The sequence below is a fragment of the Podarcis gaigeae genome (assembly GCF_964106915.1).
Source record: "Podarcis gaigeae genome assembly, chromosome: 9".
Classification (NCBI taxonomy): Eukaryota; Metazoa; Chordata; class Lepidosauria; order Squamata; family Lacertidae; genus Podarcis; species Podarcis gaigeae.
In genome coordinates, this window is record NC_139685.1 from 22,675,227 (window position 1) to 22,691,667 (window position 16,441).

At 44.1% G+C, this 16,441-nt stretch overlaps 1 protein-coding gene across 2 annotated transcripts; it reads right to left on the minus strand.

The window, feature by feature from the left end:
• TMEM33 (transmembrane protein 33) lies at window positions 1–16,441 on the minus strand. 2 transcript variants are annotated; one of them, XM_083755090.1, is made up of 7 exons: window positions 16,125–16,441; window positions 10,495–10,589; window positions 9,310–9,497; window positions 7,546–7,613; window positions 6,522–6,655; window positions 4,668–4,751; window positions 1–3,135 (listed from the first exon to the last, which is right to left on the minus strand). In XM_083755090.1, exons 1-7 carry the CDS (start codon window positions 16,179–16,181, stop codon window positions 3,006–3,008), a joined length of 756 nt encoding a protein of 251 aa, XP_083611216.1. In that variant the 5' UTR covers window positions 16,182–16,441; the 3' UTR covers window positions 1–3,005. The 2 variants fall into 2 exon arrangements, with proteins under 2 accessions (XP_083611216.1, XP_083611217.1); XM_083755091.1 differs by lacking the exon at window positions 16,125–16,441 and adding an exon at window positions 11,017–11,082.

A 16,441-nucleotide genomic window follows, 5' to 3' on the forward strand; every position in this document is an offset into this window, starting at 1 on the left:
TACCACCACAACAGTCACTTTATTGCTGTAGAAATTTTTATAAAATCCTCAAAGCAAGAGAGCCTAGGTGAAAAAAACGCATGAAGCATTCCTGCACACTAGTGTGCGCCTTCCCTATAAGTAGATGTTTATGAGCCAAAAAGCTAAAAGGAGTGCAATCAACCAGCCGTACCAGCCATTTTTAAAGCTGCATTTGTCCATACCCGGAGGTTTAGCAAGCAAAGGGTGGGCTATCGACAAGCTAATGAATGAGTTCAATCTAAATGACATTCACATTTAATAAAAATAATAATAAGGTAGTTACAAGGAAACATAGTTTTAAAAACAGCAGCAACGTTCCAAATTATTTAAATGTATCATTCGGTTCATGCAGTTGTTAAGACACTAAATCATGAATTGGCTTAGAAGAATCAATGAGTAAGTATAGTGCCTGGGCAAATTCCTCAATTCTAAAATGCAGGCACTCAATGGGAAAAAAATAACTTAATCTTCATAAATAGCAACAAGCTGACAGCGCAGTGACTTCCATTTAAGGAGAAGATGCACAAACACACAAGTTTACATATCTTCCCAGCGCAAGTTCCCCATCAGATATCATAGAAGACTATGGCTGTAACGTACATCCTTCCTGGCCCTTTTTAGGTTGCCTAGATCTTACTATCCCTGGCTCAAGGAGGGCTGAACACATTCGAGAGTAAACCCGGAGCACTTAGTGGAGATTTATCTCAAGGAAATACCCAGACTGGGTTGCGCGTTTAGGACATGTGTTCGCTAAACCATCAGCTATCATTATGCAAAACCTCTCCAGAGTATTTCTCAGGAACAGGTTGTATTCTGAGTGGTCCAAGTTAATATTACGTGATTCGGACCAAGCATACACAAACAGCTCGGCTGGGAAATATCACACAACTGAATACTCCTGCATAGTTAGGAACTGGGAGAGTGGGGGCAGGAGAGCAATGAAAAACAGCAACCTGCCCAACCCCCAACCTCAAGTCCAGGAAGAATTTTAATAAACACCAAGGTGTTTGGCTAGACACAGATGCCTAAATTGATTGCCCTCCGCCCCCCTCAAACCCCAACTTTTTCTGCCTCCCCAAAACACACCCACACTCATTATTTTTTTCTGGGGGGGTGACATACCCAAAATAAAAAAGTAGTCACAGAACTGGGGTGATCAGAAAGGCTTAAATTTCTCTGCCCAGATTCTTGGTGGATATGAAGATAACCCTTCCCCAGTTACCATTTCAGAAGCAGAGAGGGGCTAACAGCCTTTTCTCAGAAGATCTGCAAGGATCAACTGAAAAGAGGTGGGTTATGTACCTGTGCATACAAATGTGTATAGCCCCAGGTGGGTTGACTACAGGAATGTAACCCTCAGACCAATTTTTTTTAAAAGTTGGTCAGCTCTGCTTCAAGAAGAAGAATGCACGTGTGAAGCAACTCAGTTTAAAATGCTCTTCAGTCCTCAGGACAATAACCGGCTTATCATGGGAATCAAAACTATTAGGTTGCTGAATCTGTTAAGTGAACCAGTTTGTGCAGTTTTTTTCCTTCTTGGTATGTTGAAATAGCAAATGACCAGACTGCTTTGTAAGACAACAGCCCCACTTCTACCGAAATAAGGCTACAATTACTGGAAGAGTGCTTCTTCTCCAGGGAAGAAGTACTGCAATATTATTTTATTCCTGTGGTGGGAAACTTGTGACCCTCCAGGTCCTAGAGTAGCAATCCCATCATCCCTGACCCCTGGCCATGCTGGCTGAGGAAGATGTGAGTTGGAGAGCAACGTCATCTGGAGGGCCAGAGTTTCCACACCTCTGCTTTACAAAATAGTTCCTCTAGTTTGAGCAGGATGGGCAGAATCCTTCCCTGTGCAGGTGCAGCATCCACAGAGACAGAAGTCCTATGAGGTCGCAACAGAGCTGTGTTCCCACAATCACATCCTCTCAGTCTCCTGACCATGTGTACAGGAGAAAGGGCTGGGACAGGAGACACATGCCCACGCCACATTATGGTCCGACACATCTGCAGTTGTGCCCATGCATATAAACTGAAGGTGGACAAAGAGAGAAGATCCATGCTCATAACTTGAAAGGCAGGCCTATGTCATTATGTAATTTACAGCTACTGCCATGTTTAGCATTGCACCACGAGTATGCAATGGTGTTTGGAACTAGCCTAACTGCATGAACTTTAAAAATTACCTCACAAGGGCAACACTTCCAATGTATATTTCAAATTAATGTAACATCCATCTTTATTATTCAGACTTTTCAAAGACTGGCATTTTAAGAAGCCTGCTTTTTGAAGACAGGAAAAAAACAGGGCAGTCAGATGATCTAGAGAAATATTTACTTTACAAAGAAATAAAGTGCTTAGGGAAGGGCAGAGAGCTTTCCATTTCAAAAGCATTAAATAAATCAGAACAATGAAATTTGATGCTTTGTTCTACTGTTCACATTTGAAGTAGGTGCCAATTGATTTGTATTGACCACAATGATTTACTCAATTGACTAAGCCTGTCTCATTTACTGAATGGAAGGAATACTGACTCAAATGTACCGCATGGGTAGAGATTTCAGTAGGTACCCCTAAGAGGCTACTAGTTATGTTGCAGCCACAGCTTACAGCTTGTTAGACACAATCCAGCTAGTATTGCCTGGACATTATTATTTTTTTTGAATAAGTATTTTCATTCAGTATCGAAGAGGACATACATGACAGCACAAAAGCCATATTGTACAATGCAGGGTTGTCGCCACTGTTTTGCATTGGAAAGTATTCTGTCTAAGATGGCAAGCGTTCATCTTCCACAAAGCACGGAAACATCTTGAAAAACAAGACTTTTTAAACATATAGGATACAATTCACAGAACAGGCTCTTGGAAGAAAACATGTTTCCATACAACCTTGACTGAGATCCAGAATTTATAAATCACCAGCAGAAATACCAGCTGCTTAGAAAGTTCATCAGACAAACGTACGCATGTTTCCAGTGTTGACTATGCAACTGTTGGTGCCAGTCTGCTTATAAAAGAAATGCTGCTGACACAGAGCCTTCGTACAAATGCCGGGCACGACGGTTTCATGATGACATGCTCAACGACAATCCGAAGTTCCGTGAAGAGGGTTCTGAAAATAACAGACACTTTTTACAGAAATATCTTTGCAACAGTACCTCCTACATCTCACTCAAACCTAAACCTTCATCAAAATCAATAATAACGAGGAGGAGGAGGAGAACAACAACAACAACAACAACAACAACAACTTATACCCTTCCCATCTGGCTGGGTTTCCCCAGCCACTCTGGGCAGCTTCCAAGAAGAGAATAAAAATACATTAAAACATCAGTTCGGTCATTAAAAACTTCCCTAAACAGGGCTGCCTTTATTACCATAGCCCAGTGGTTTTCAACCACTGTTCCGCGGCACACTAGTGTGCCGCGAGATGTTGCCTGGTGTGCCGTGGGAAAAATTGAAAAATTCAAAAGATTTAAAAATAAAGTATTTTATAATTTTTCATATTTCTGTTTACTTACTATTTCATAATAAAGTAATTATAAAATACTTTCTATGTGTTTATTTGATTCCTATTCAAGAGAATTACTTTATATATAGTCAATATAGGCACAGAGTTAATTTTTTTAACATTTTCTAATGGTGGTGTGCCTCGTGATTTTTTTCATGAAACAAGTGTGCCTTTGCCCAAAAAAAGTTGAAAAACACTGCCATAGCCATATTACCATAGCCAGAGATATTCTGAGGTTTGCAGAAGTACAAAAACATTTAAACACACAACATTACGCGACGAAACCATTCCCGTACCAGAGAGGGCATTGTGTAATCTGATTACCAATGTTTCTAAAATTAAGACAAAATGGGCATCAGAGGACATCCCTGTTTTGTTCTATGACTAAACATTTGGGGTGGGGAGCAATCTAAATTATTTATTATAATTGTGGCCTGCAATCAATCAATCATTCAATCTCTCTCTCTCTATATATATATAAATACCTTCGAAAGCTTTAACATTTTTTTTTTGGCCAAAATCACATTTCTGAACTATTTCCATTAGATAATTTGGTTCTAGGCAATCAAATAGTTTAAAAATATCAAGTGAGAGGCTTGTTAAAGGTTATGATTTTTTCTAATGAAATAAAACTGTTCAATAATTTCCTTATTGGATCAGTAACTCTTCACCCTGAAACAAACCCAGATTGGTCTACCTGTATACAGCTGCCAATAAATGTTTTTAATCCATTGACCAGATTGGCCGTAAAGATTTTATAATCTAGATTTAATAAAGAGATTGCCTGGTATGATATTGGTGGAGTCCTTGTGAGGTTTGAGAATAACTATGATTCTTGAATGCTTCCAAGTTGCAGGAAGTAGGTTACCGGCTAAAATATCATTGTATAGCCTGGCCATTTGTGGAAGTCTTTGTTCCTTAAATGTTTTATAAAAGGATGCTGAGAATCCATCAGAGCCAGGTGATTTTCCCATCTTCATGTTTTTAATTACTTCCTTTAACTCCTCTTTTTAGTCCATGATATGGGAACACCCAGGAGCCAACTGTTTAAGCACTGTATTTACAACAACAACAACAACAACAACAACAACAACAACAACAACAACAACTTTAAATCGTAATTGGTTTCTTACCGGCAATATGGATTTCGGCGGGAGGAATAACGGAGTGTAAGAAATCTGTAGTAAATAAATGGCTGCAGCAAGCTTCCCTGCCCACTGAAAAGAACAGAAGAAAAAAGGTGGGGTGGTGGACGGGTAGATTTATTTAAAAGGAAACAGTGTAGGATTTGCAGTAAGGTACCACCTTATGTTTTTCTTCATACATAGTAACTGCTTTGACCTGCAAAAGACCCTTACAACTAAATAAATGTTTTCACACAGTATTTGACATGCACACACTGTGACGGATGAGTCACAACAGCCGCAGATCATTAAATAAAATGCGTCAAATTGGCTGAAACATTAAAACCTTATAAAGGAACTAGTGTTGCCCCCTCCTGCCATGAAATCATGTACCTTTAATGTGTGTTTACTCAGAAGCAAGTCCACTGTGTTCAGTAGACCTTTCTCTCGGACAAGCATGCACTGGAAGGAGCTGCCTTACGGCAGAATTCTGTGCATATTTACTTAGAAATAAATTCCACTGAATTCAATGGAAGCTAGAAGTTTGCAGTGGCTCTCCGTCTGTGGAATGCTCTCCCCAGGGAAGTTTGCCTGGCACCTTCATTATACATCTTTAGGTGCCTTTGGATGACATCCTTTGCCCTTTTAAAATGTGTTTTTTTGTGGGGGGGATATTGCTTTTATTTTACTTTATTGTTTTATATATTTTGTGGTTTTATATTTTGATTTTGTTCTGTGAACGCCCCTGAGACCTCTGGGTATACGGAGGTATATAAATTCAATAAATACCATATTTTTCGCTCTATAAGACGCACCTAGTTTTAGAGGAGGGAAACAAGAAAAAAAAATTCTGCATCTGCGCAGCGCCTCTCCAGCAAAGCGGGAGGAGAAACAAAAGGGGCTCCGTTTCCCCTCCCGCTGGGCGGGAGGGGCTCTGCGCAACTTTCCCTCTCTGCGCAACACCTCTCCAGCGAAGCGAAGTCAGAACAGCAAGAGGGATCGCTGCTTTCGCTGTGCAACGATCCCTCTTGCTGTTCTGGCTTCAGCGATCGCTGCGCAGCCTGCATTCGCTCCATAAGATGCACACACATTTCCCCTTACTTTTTAGGAGGGAAAAAGTGTGTCTTATAGACCGAAAAATACGGTAAATAAGAAATTATAATAAATTACTGGTATATTCCATTCTTCCACCAGTGGTCTGCAAGGTAGCTTAGATACAAAGGATGGTATTTAAATAAATAACTGTGCAAGGGGAATGAGTTTCGCTTGCACAACAGGACTTCACCCCCCTCCTCCCCCTGTGCACACCCTGTTCCACCCCCAAATCTGCTCTAGAGGGTTGGGGGAACTCCAGAACAGAATTAGGGGGTGCACGGTGGGAGGAGAGGGGCAGAACATTCTGTTGAACAAAGAGAAATTATTTCACTGATAGAACATTTTCCTTAATGCTACTTTGAATACAACCCAAATTGGAACACACTATTACAAAATAACGGGCACTTAAAATGCAATATTGTCTTTTTGGCATCTGAATCAGAGCTTTCTTCATGCGCATGAAAGTAAAATTTCTCCAAAGGAACAAGAACAGACTATGCTGATCTTTGCCTTAAGGATCAAGAAACCATCCTTACATTAGTCAGCAAGCAAACCCTGTGCATCGTAAAAATAGGGTTCTTAGTGCAGCACAGCCACAGGGTCAGGAGATGGTGAGAAAATCACAACCCGACCTTAGTTTTCAGACTGCAAGGATGGTCCCTTATAGGGACATTGCAATGATAAACAAGAAACAGTCTGATTCTGTATTCCCAAGCAGTTATAGAACACCATCCGAATAAAAATAAAAGTTAATGTTTCATCTCATACCTGAAAAGCATAAACACAGTAGCCGGCATCAAGAAGATCTCATTGCAAGCTATAAATTTCAGGATGTTTTGCTGATTGGCATTTAACTTGTCCAAGAGATTTCTTAGGAAAAGAAGACTATTTGAACCTCGTGCCTTGAAAGAAGGGAGTAAAAAAGCAATGTCAGGAAACTTTGTGCTATGTATACAAATTCAAACTTTGGGAATTCTTTCAGCTATGCTATAATTATTTTATAAACCTTGAAAGGCAGTCTAAATATAATAAGCAGGAAAACTGAATTTTGCAAACCTTGCTACAATGTTTATTATGCAGGAAACAGTCAACCTAATATTCAGTTTCAGTTCCCCACTGCCACCATTTAACCCAAACAACCCAGTGCAGGAGGTTAGATTGAATAATGATCAAGGTCACCCAGCAAGGATCACAGATACAGTGGTGCCTTGCAAGACGAAAAGAATCCGTTCCGCGAGTCTCTTCGTCTTGCGGTTTTTTGGTCTTGCGAAGCAAGCCCATTAGCGGCTTAGCGCTATTAGCGGCTTAGCGGATCAGCTGATAAGCGGCTTAGCGGATCAGCTGTTAAGCGGCTTAGCAGCTTGGGAAAAGGGGGGGGTAAAAAAACCCTGCAGGAACTTGCAAGACATTTTCGTCTTGCGAAGCAAGCCCATAGGAAATTCGTTTTGCGAAGCACCTCCAAAACGGAAAACCCTTTCGTCTAGCGGGTTTTCCGTCTTGTGAGACATTTGTCTTGCGGGGCACCACTGTACATAGGGATTTGAACCCAAGTCTCCTCAGTCCTCACCAAACATTCTGGCTCTCCACGTGTATCCTTTTCTTTCCTACCTGCTAACCCTTTGATAGAAGCAGCAGAACTGGATGAGCTACACAAACTGTGGCAGAAAATAGCCAGATCCCCGTTTCCAGTTTACCCCTTAAAAAATCCATGTCTCATCCGAATCCTGCCCTCCTTACAAAGAGCAATGTGGCAAGTAAGGGGCACAAGATCATACACTAACAACATACTTACATCAAGAACCTTCTTTGTGTAGGTGGCAGCGTGAAGCAAAGAAAACAACAGAACTGGGAAAATACTCACTGAAGTGAAATTTAAGGAGAATTACAAACTCACGCATGTTATTTCACATTTACACTGTAGTCTGAATATTCAAGCACATCGTCCACTTGTGTCGGCATGCAAGCCTGTGATCTCTTGCTTTAAATTCAGATTCTTTTGTATGAGAAAACGTTGGACCTTAAGATTCAGGTGATTAAAGTTAGGCAGCTGTATTAAACACTTAGTAACACAGAACACAGTCCTAACCATGGAATGGAATTTGAAAATTAGGGTTAGCAGTATGCACTTGTAGAAGTATAGGCATCCAGCAGTTTGTGTGTACTTAACTTATGTAGGGCCAGAGTTGAAATCAGTAGATCAATGTTTTAGAGTGAAATCCTATACAGGTCTTCTCAGAAGAAGGTATAGGATTGCAACCTTATTAAATAAATTGATGGGGCTAAGAAATATGAGCTCACTTGTTTATTTTGATTCAGATACATTACATCAATAGGTAATAAATAAGAGTTAATAAAGGTGGTGCTTCTGTTTAGGGTGAGACTAGAGGTGATGAGGCCTTAATTTGTGTGACTGCCCTATACATATATAAAGCAGGAAGTGAAGTGGTAATTTCATGAACAACAAAAAGCACACATAAGGGGGGGGGGGGAGATAGAGTTCAGCCACCACGTCTCTCCCAGGACAGACACATGGCTTGGGCATGCTGCAGGCCCTGTGGTGAGTGCCAACTGTCATTTTGTCACCCTCCTCAGTGGTGACACCCGGGGTGGCCCGCACCCACTGTACCCCCCTCCCTCCGCTTCTGACTCCAGTCCAGTGGTTCTCTAACCTTTTTCTGTGGGCCACACTTTCAGAATAAAATTTTGTTCCCCCCACACCAACATTTTTATTTATAAGAAGTACATTGGAAAACAATGTGGGGCAACCTTTGAAGGTGACCCGGAAACTACAACTAATCCAGAATGCGGCAGCTAGACTGGTGACTGGGGGCGGCCGCCGAGACCACATAACACCTGCCTTGAAATACCTACACTGGCTCCCAGTACGTTTTCGAGCACAATTCAAAGTGTTGGTAATTTTCTTTAAAGCCCTAAATGGCCTTGGCCCAGTATACCTGAAGGAGCGTATCCATCTCCATCGTTCTGCCCGGACACTGAGGTCCAGCACCAAGGGCCTTCTGGCAGTTCCCTCGCTGCAAGAAGCCAAGTTACAGGGAACCAGGCAGAGGTCCTTCTCGGTAGTGGCACCCGCCCTGTGGAAAGCCCTCCCACCAGATGTCAAAGAGAAAAATAACTACCAAACTTTTGGGAGACACCTGAAGGCAGCCCTGTTTAGGGAAGCTTTTAATGTTTAATAGGTATTTTAGTGTTTTCTTGGAAGCCGCCCAGAGTGGCTGGAGAAACCCAGACAGGTGGATGGGGTATAAATTATTATTATTATTATTATTATTATTATTAGAAAGAACTCCTAGTGGTGCTTGATTTATAGCAAAGAACACAACTACTTAATATTATAATCATGGGACATCCCGAAAGTATAAAACAATGCAGCTACGCAAGAACGTGAATCTGGCCGGTTATCACCCTGTAGGCTTTGTGGCTGAGCAAAGGTATGCGCTGGAGTAATCCCTGATTTAAGTCTAGCTTTCTACGACAGCAAAAGCACAATCAAACTATTACAGAATTGGAAGTATTACAAGACTTGTATAAAGGATACTTGTAACAGGGTAGGAATTGACAAAGATGAGGGAATACAAAAGGTAGTGGCAGCTGTCCTCCAGCAAGGCTTGAGCCAGGAACGCCCTGCTTAGCTGAAAATGTGGTAGCCTTTGGTGAAGTCGAAGGGCGCTGGTGAGAGCATTTGCCAGCAAGGCACGTTGATAAAAGCTAGCTGCTTCATGCAACCTTGAGAATTATCAAAGGAGAGGTTACCATACAAACCGAGTTGCAGCTTCAAGTCTTCCTCCCAAGAGAATTGCATCATCATTTCAGTCTCTGAAGCCCTCCCTGCTAAGCTCTGCCAAGATGTAACTGTTACTCAGTCTGAGAAGCATTCCCGGCGCTTGGCACTGAACTCTACAGGTGTGCCAAGTTTGGGAGAGTGGGGGAGGGGAGAATGTCATTTAAAAGTATTTTCAATGCAGTTATCTATTTGACGTTTCTTTGGAGAGAAAAATGGCAGATAAACAATAACGTAGTAACTGGAATCTAGTTAAATGACAATATCAAAACCTAAACAATAAATGACACTCACTTGAGCTGAAGGTGTATAATGTACAGATTACTGAACAGGTGTAAAGTTGGTTCTTAAACAGAACCAAATATCAAGCACTGATATTTGCAAAATATTGGTCAAAGTCCAACCAAAGTCAGTGATATAGGTTTCCTGGATTTTTTCCTATGCAAATTTAGGCTAATTTGCATTGGAAATCTTTCAGTCAGCATTTAAACATTTTCTCATAGCCTAGAGAGTGATCTAATTTAGCATTCAGTAAGCAAAGCTACAAACTTTGAAATTGCTAAGCTTGCCCAATTCTGTAGTTGACATGGGCATCCTTTTGTTGTCGCTAATGAACTTAACGAAAGTTAAAACTCCCACATAAAAATAAAGCACTGGAAAATCTTCTGCCCCAAATCACTGACTGATATTTCACATCTACACACTACACTGATTTCCAATGGACAGCTAAGAATATAGATTGATATCTCATATTAAAATGGATGGGAAGTAACAAAAGCTTAACCTTAGCTGGATTAGAACAACTGTATATGCATATAAAATGTGAAACAGAGCTTTTAAGCATAATGTATGTTTTCTGTTTCATTCTGTCGCTTAAAAAAGCAGTGTCCTTTCTAAGGATATCAGGGGCACTACTGCTTTAAAGAACATTATTATACATACCCTAGAAGAGGCAGGACAAATAAAGCCGAACAGTAAACTGTGAATATACGGGAAAGCCACATTGCTGTATCCAACTTATTAGTAATCAGAAATTGCTGTAATGAAAGGAAAAGTAGTTAGTGAATAAACATTTATTTATTGTTTTTATTTATTAAATTTCTATCACATCCACCCTCCCAAAGCAGCCCACTGTTTTACCCACTGTTAAAGAACAAATACCCACCAAACTGACCAGATCCAGAACCAACATAGATAACAGACAATACGAAGAATGCAAAACTTTGGCTTTTTCATAAATGCAAGTGCAAATAACAGATAAAAAAGCAATCTCCACACAGTCGCTCTTAAATTTGGAAGACACAATTATGAGACTTCTAAAGACCTATGTTTTGTGATTGCATTTTTGTAACTGTAAATTTTAAAATCTGTTTTTAATGTCACAGTTTAAACTGTTGTAACCCACCCAGGGATCATAGGGTGAAGGTCAGGCAATAAATTAAAATAACAATTAAGAGGGTTTACTTTGAATATCTGCTCTTTGAGAACCATGAGGATAACTCAGCTGCTCTCTGCTAGCACCCATGTCAGATAGTCGCTAGGAGCAGTTCTGGTGAACTTCACCACCTTCTGGAATGGAACAGGACATCCCAAAACCAATCCCTACTCAGTCTAGGCTCAGTACAGTGGTGCCTCGCAAGACGAAATTAATTCGTTCCGCAAGTCTTTTCGTCTTGCGAGTTTTTCGTCTTGCGAAGCACGGTTTCCCATAGGAATGCATTGAAAATCAATCAATGCGTTCCTATGGAAACCGCCTTCAGACCAGGTCCGGGGACAGTCTGTCCCCCGACCTCTTCTGAAGGCCGGCGGGGGGCGAAGGTCTTTGCTTCCCCCCCGCCTGCCTTCCCGGGACAGCGGAGACTTCTCCGCTGTCCCGGGGCGATCTTAAAATGCTGGCAGGCAGCAGCGAAGGCTTCACTGCTGTCCCCCAGCATTTTAAAAACCCCGGGACAGCGGAGCACTTCTCCGCTGTCCGGGGCGATCTTAAAATGCTGGCAGGCGGCAGCGAAGGCTTCACTGCTGTCCCCCAGCATTTTAAAAACCCCGGGACAGCGGAGGACTTCTCCACTGTCCGGGGCGATCTTAAAAGGCTGGTGGGCAGCAGCGCTGCCGCCTGCCAGCCTTTTAAAATCGCCCCGGGACAGCGGAGGAATTCTCCGCTGTCCCGGGGCGATTTTAAAGCCCCCGGGAAGGCCGGCGGGGGGCAAAAGTCTTTGTCCCCCTGCCTGCCTTCCCGGGAGAGCGGAGAAACGCAGGAATTCTCCGCTGTCCTGGGGCGATTTAAAAGCCCCCGGGAAGGCAGGCAGGGGGGACAAAGAATTCCTCCGCTGTCCCGGGGCGATTTTAAAATGCTCCCGGACGGCTTTTGAAGGCAGGCGGGGGGCAAAAGTCTTTGCTCCCCCCGCCTGCCTTCAAAAGCCATCCGGGATAGCGGGAAGCGCTTCCCTGCTATCCCGGACTGCTTTTAAAATGCTGGCGGTGGGGAGCAAAGCCTTTCGTCCCCCGCCGGCCTTCCTGGACCTCTTCTGAAGGCCGGAGGGGGGGGAAGGCTTTGCTCCCCACCGCTAGCATTTAAAAGAGGTCCCCGGAGATTTCCCTATGGGCTTTCTTCTTGCGAAGCAAGCCCATAGGGAAATTCGTTTTGCGAAGCGCCTCCAAAACGGAAAACCCTTTCGTCTAGCGGGTTTTTCGTCTTGCGAGGCGTTCGTCTTGCGGGGCACCACTGTATAGCCCTCCATTGCTCACAGAATGAAGATATCTACTTTGCCTCATGGCTAGGACAGGTGGTGACTAACTGAACTAGCAAGCCCTCCCATCTCTGAGCAGTTAGGGCAACAGCAGTGGCTGCAGTCACCTATATGAACTCTCAGGGCATTTTTAGTAGTGCAGGCAGTTACCATAGAAAATGCCCTGGGAGTATTCTCTGTAGAAAATGAAGTCACCACCATACTGTGGGATAGTCATTAAAAAAGAAAAAAACCAAAGAAAGTTTCTTCTGTTAAACTGCTAGCAGATAAAAATTTTGGGCTGTGTGTTTATGGAAGATAAGGAAGCTATCAGAACTCAGTGTTTCGTGTTTTCCCCAGAAGTCCACCTAGCATCAGGTATGACTCCTATCTAAAGGTCCAATTCAAAAATTTCCTACAAGAGGATAGAAGTAGCTATGACACAGCCTGCTAATAGTTTCACCAATGCAATACAGTGGTACCTCGGGTTACATACGCTTCAGGTTACAGCCTCCGCTAACCCAGAAATTGTACCTCAGGTTAAGAACTTTGCTTCAGGATGAGAACAGAAATCGTGCTCCAGCGGCACGGCAGAGGGGGAGGCCCCATTAGCTAAAGTAGTGCTTCAGGTTAAGAACAGTTTCAGATTACCACTGTACTGCAAAGTGTACTACAACCACATTCTATCAAGGCAAAGTACCTGTTGAAGGGCCACATGCACAAGCCAAATGCAGCCCCATCAGCCAGAAACAGCAGTTCATTAAAAAGCTTTTGTTGTTGGTTCCTGCTCAGGATTGCAAAAACAAATAGGCTGTCAAGTATTTTGTGGGTCCAAATACACAGCTGGTGGTCTGCATCTGGCTTAATGGATCACAAGTTAAGCAGGCCCAGCATGAACTACCACCGGTAGCATGAAACGGCTTGTGCATTTCACCATGACTAATATGGTGTTGCAAGTTGTTATGTGTATGTGGAAATATCAGCTAGCCTGAACATTTTGCCAGTGGCCCTGCCTGCCTATAAACTAAATGGGGAAAGGTAAATCCGGTTTCCAGGGAGGCAGTCACACCCATCCTACATAGACAAGAAATGAATCAAATTGGCCAGAACTTGACTGTTCCCAGTTCCCTGCCCTTTTCCAAAATATGCTTTTGGTTTGTTGGTTTGCAAATTTCCAAATGCATTCACATTCAGCCCATAAAATAATTTACTACATGGTTTTGGCATCCTATTGCCACTTCATTCCAACCTTTACACTTTTTTTCTTTTAGATCCATTGTGCGTATACAGTTGACAATTGGGGAAACAGCTGATGAACTGGGCTCTAACCCACAATAGCTTGTGCTGTAGGTAACATTTTTTAGTCTCTTTACCAGTCAGTGTGGAAAGGGGGGGGAATCATTTTGGCCCAGTGAGTCAGATTTTTACCGCCGCATACACTGCAGACCACTTTTGACAGTGTGCTGGGCCACCCACTTGTCAAAGTTTGCCCACGGGAGTGGAGGGAGATAGTGACCCAGCAGGATTTAACTCCCTGTGTGTCAGCTGATGCTCAAGCCTGTTTTCTGCACCAAAAGCAAGCAGGATTAAACTGATGCACAGGGAGTTTATTCATTATTTCTAAAAGTATCCAAACACATTTCTACTTGCCCCACAGGTAAAGGACTCCTGGACGATTAAGTCCAGTCAAAAGCAACTATGGGGTTGTGGTGCTCATCTCACTTCAGGCCTAGGGAGCCGGCGTTTGTCCATGAACAGCTTTTCAGGTTATGTGGCCAGCATGACTAACCTGCTTCTGGTGCAACGGAACACCGTGACGGAAACCAGAGATCATGGAAACACCATTTACCTTCCCATCGCAGCGGTACCTATTTATCTACTTGCACTTGGATGCTTTCGAACTGCTAGGTTGGCAGAAGCTGGGACAGAGCAACAGGAGCTCACCCCGTTGCATGGATTCAAACTGCTAACCTTCCGATCAACAAGCCCAAGAGGCTCAGTGGTTTAGACCACATCGCCACCCGTTCCCATATACCCAACATCACATATGGTGCTAGGCATGAGACAGGCGTCTATGGTTGGGGAAAATGGTTTGGCAAGCCAACTTTGGTTCACAAGCCAGGGGCTCCCCATCCGTGGTACGGTGGTACCTCGGGTTAAGTACTTAATTTGTTCCGGAGGTCCGTTCTTAACCTGAAACTGTTCTTAACCTGAAGCACCACTTTAGCTAATGAGTCTGTAACCTGAAGCATATGTACCACCGTATAGGTAATACAGAACTAAAGAAACCAATGGTCTTAGCATCAAACAACTTCCTAAGTGCCTACGTACTAGTGCAGTAACCTAAACATCTGTTGCATAGCCCATGTTTCAAAAAACAGCCAGGACAACTTAGGACTCTTGACACTGAGTTGGCTCCTTCAGCCTGTTCCACAAACCTTTGCCAAAGGCAGCAGTGGAGAGGAAAAAGCCAAGCCTGGAAGCTTTAAATAAAAAAAGTTAAGAGGAACTGAAACTTCTGAAGGGCAATTAAGAGGCAAGAGAGGGCAACTTCTATTGGAGATGTGAAACAGGGGACACTGTCACTGTGACAAAACTACCACTGCAGACATCCAAATTCCCTCCTCTACACAACTATCAGAGATTCAGAATAAACCCTCATTGGAGGTGGGCGGGGGGAGCCGTGCGGTTGTGTCAATCTGCCCCCACATGTGCCCATTGATACATGAACAGTTAAAGCGTTGGGACTATGACCTGGGAGGCCACAGTTTGAATCGCTGCTCAGCCGTGAAGCTCACTGGGTGACCTTGGGCCAGCCATCATCTCTCAGCCTAACCTGCCTCACAGGGTTGCTGTGAAGGATGAAAATGTGGAGGACAACCATGTACACCACCTTAAGCCACTTGGAAGATAAAGGCGGCGTATAACTTAATCAATTAACTACTGCCTCATTCGTAGCCCTGAAAACTGGGTTTGGGGGGTGAGCTACGACACCCCCAATCTCAGAATTTGAGCAGATTTGCCCTGCTACAAGAAGGGGATACAATACTGGAGACAACCCACGGATTTGAAACAACCTGAAATCAGAGCTCTCCCTATGAAGAAAACCATATACAGTGGTACCTCGGGTTAAGTACTTAATTCATTCCGGAGGTCTGCTCTTAACCTGAAACTGTTCTTAACCTGAAGCACCACTTTAGCTAATGGGGCCTCCTGCTGCTGCCATGCCGCCGGACCACGATTTCTGTTCTCATCCTGAAGCAAAGTTCTTAACCTGAAGCGCTATTTCTGGGTTAGTGGAGTCTGTAACCTGAAGCGTATGTAACCTGAAGCGTATGTAACCCGAGGTACCACTGTACAGCTCTCCATGGGAGCGCAAGTATAGCCTTACAGAGGGACAGAAATATTATTATTATTATTAATTGAATTTATATCCCGCCCTATACCTGGGGGTCTCAGGACGGTTTACAGAGTTGGAAGGGACCCCTCCGCAGGGTCATCTAGTCCAACCCTTTGCCACATGCAGGAATCCTTTTCGTAGCTGTCAACGTTTCCCTTTTTTTTAAGGGAAATCCCCTTATTCCGAATAGGATTCCTCGCGAGAAAAGGGAAAAGTTGACAGCTATGCCTTTTTTGCCCTCCGTGTGGAACTCGAACCCACGACCCTGGGGTTAACAGTCCCCGGCTCTACCGACTGAGCTACGCCGGGGGCTGAAGAGGCGTGAGGCCGGTTTCGAATAAAATAAAATATAATCCTCTCAGGCGGAGCGTCGGGATGCCGCCCCGCCGAGGGTCGAAGCAGGGCCGCGAAGGCCGCGCTAGGCCGCCCCGCCGGACTCAACTCACCACGGCTCCGCCGCCCGCGCCTCCCTGCATGGGCCCGTTCTGCGCCGTGTCCGCCATGGCTCCGCTCGGGGCGCGAGGAAGGAGGAAAGGAGAGGCTCGGCGACGAGAGGGTTAAGCGGAGAGCGGGGCCTGCTCGTGCCGCGCGCGAGGGCCGTATCTGGCTGGCCGGAAGCGGGGAAGGAAGAGGCGGCGGTTGCCGGCGGCGGCGGCAGCAGGTGCGCGGAAGGAGGCGAGCGAACGAGGGACACTCCTCAAGGCAGCCCCGCCGCTGAGCAAGCCCGCGTCGCGCAGGCGCAGAGGGGCGGCTTCCGGGTCGC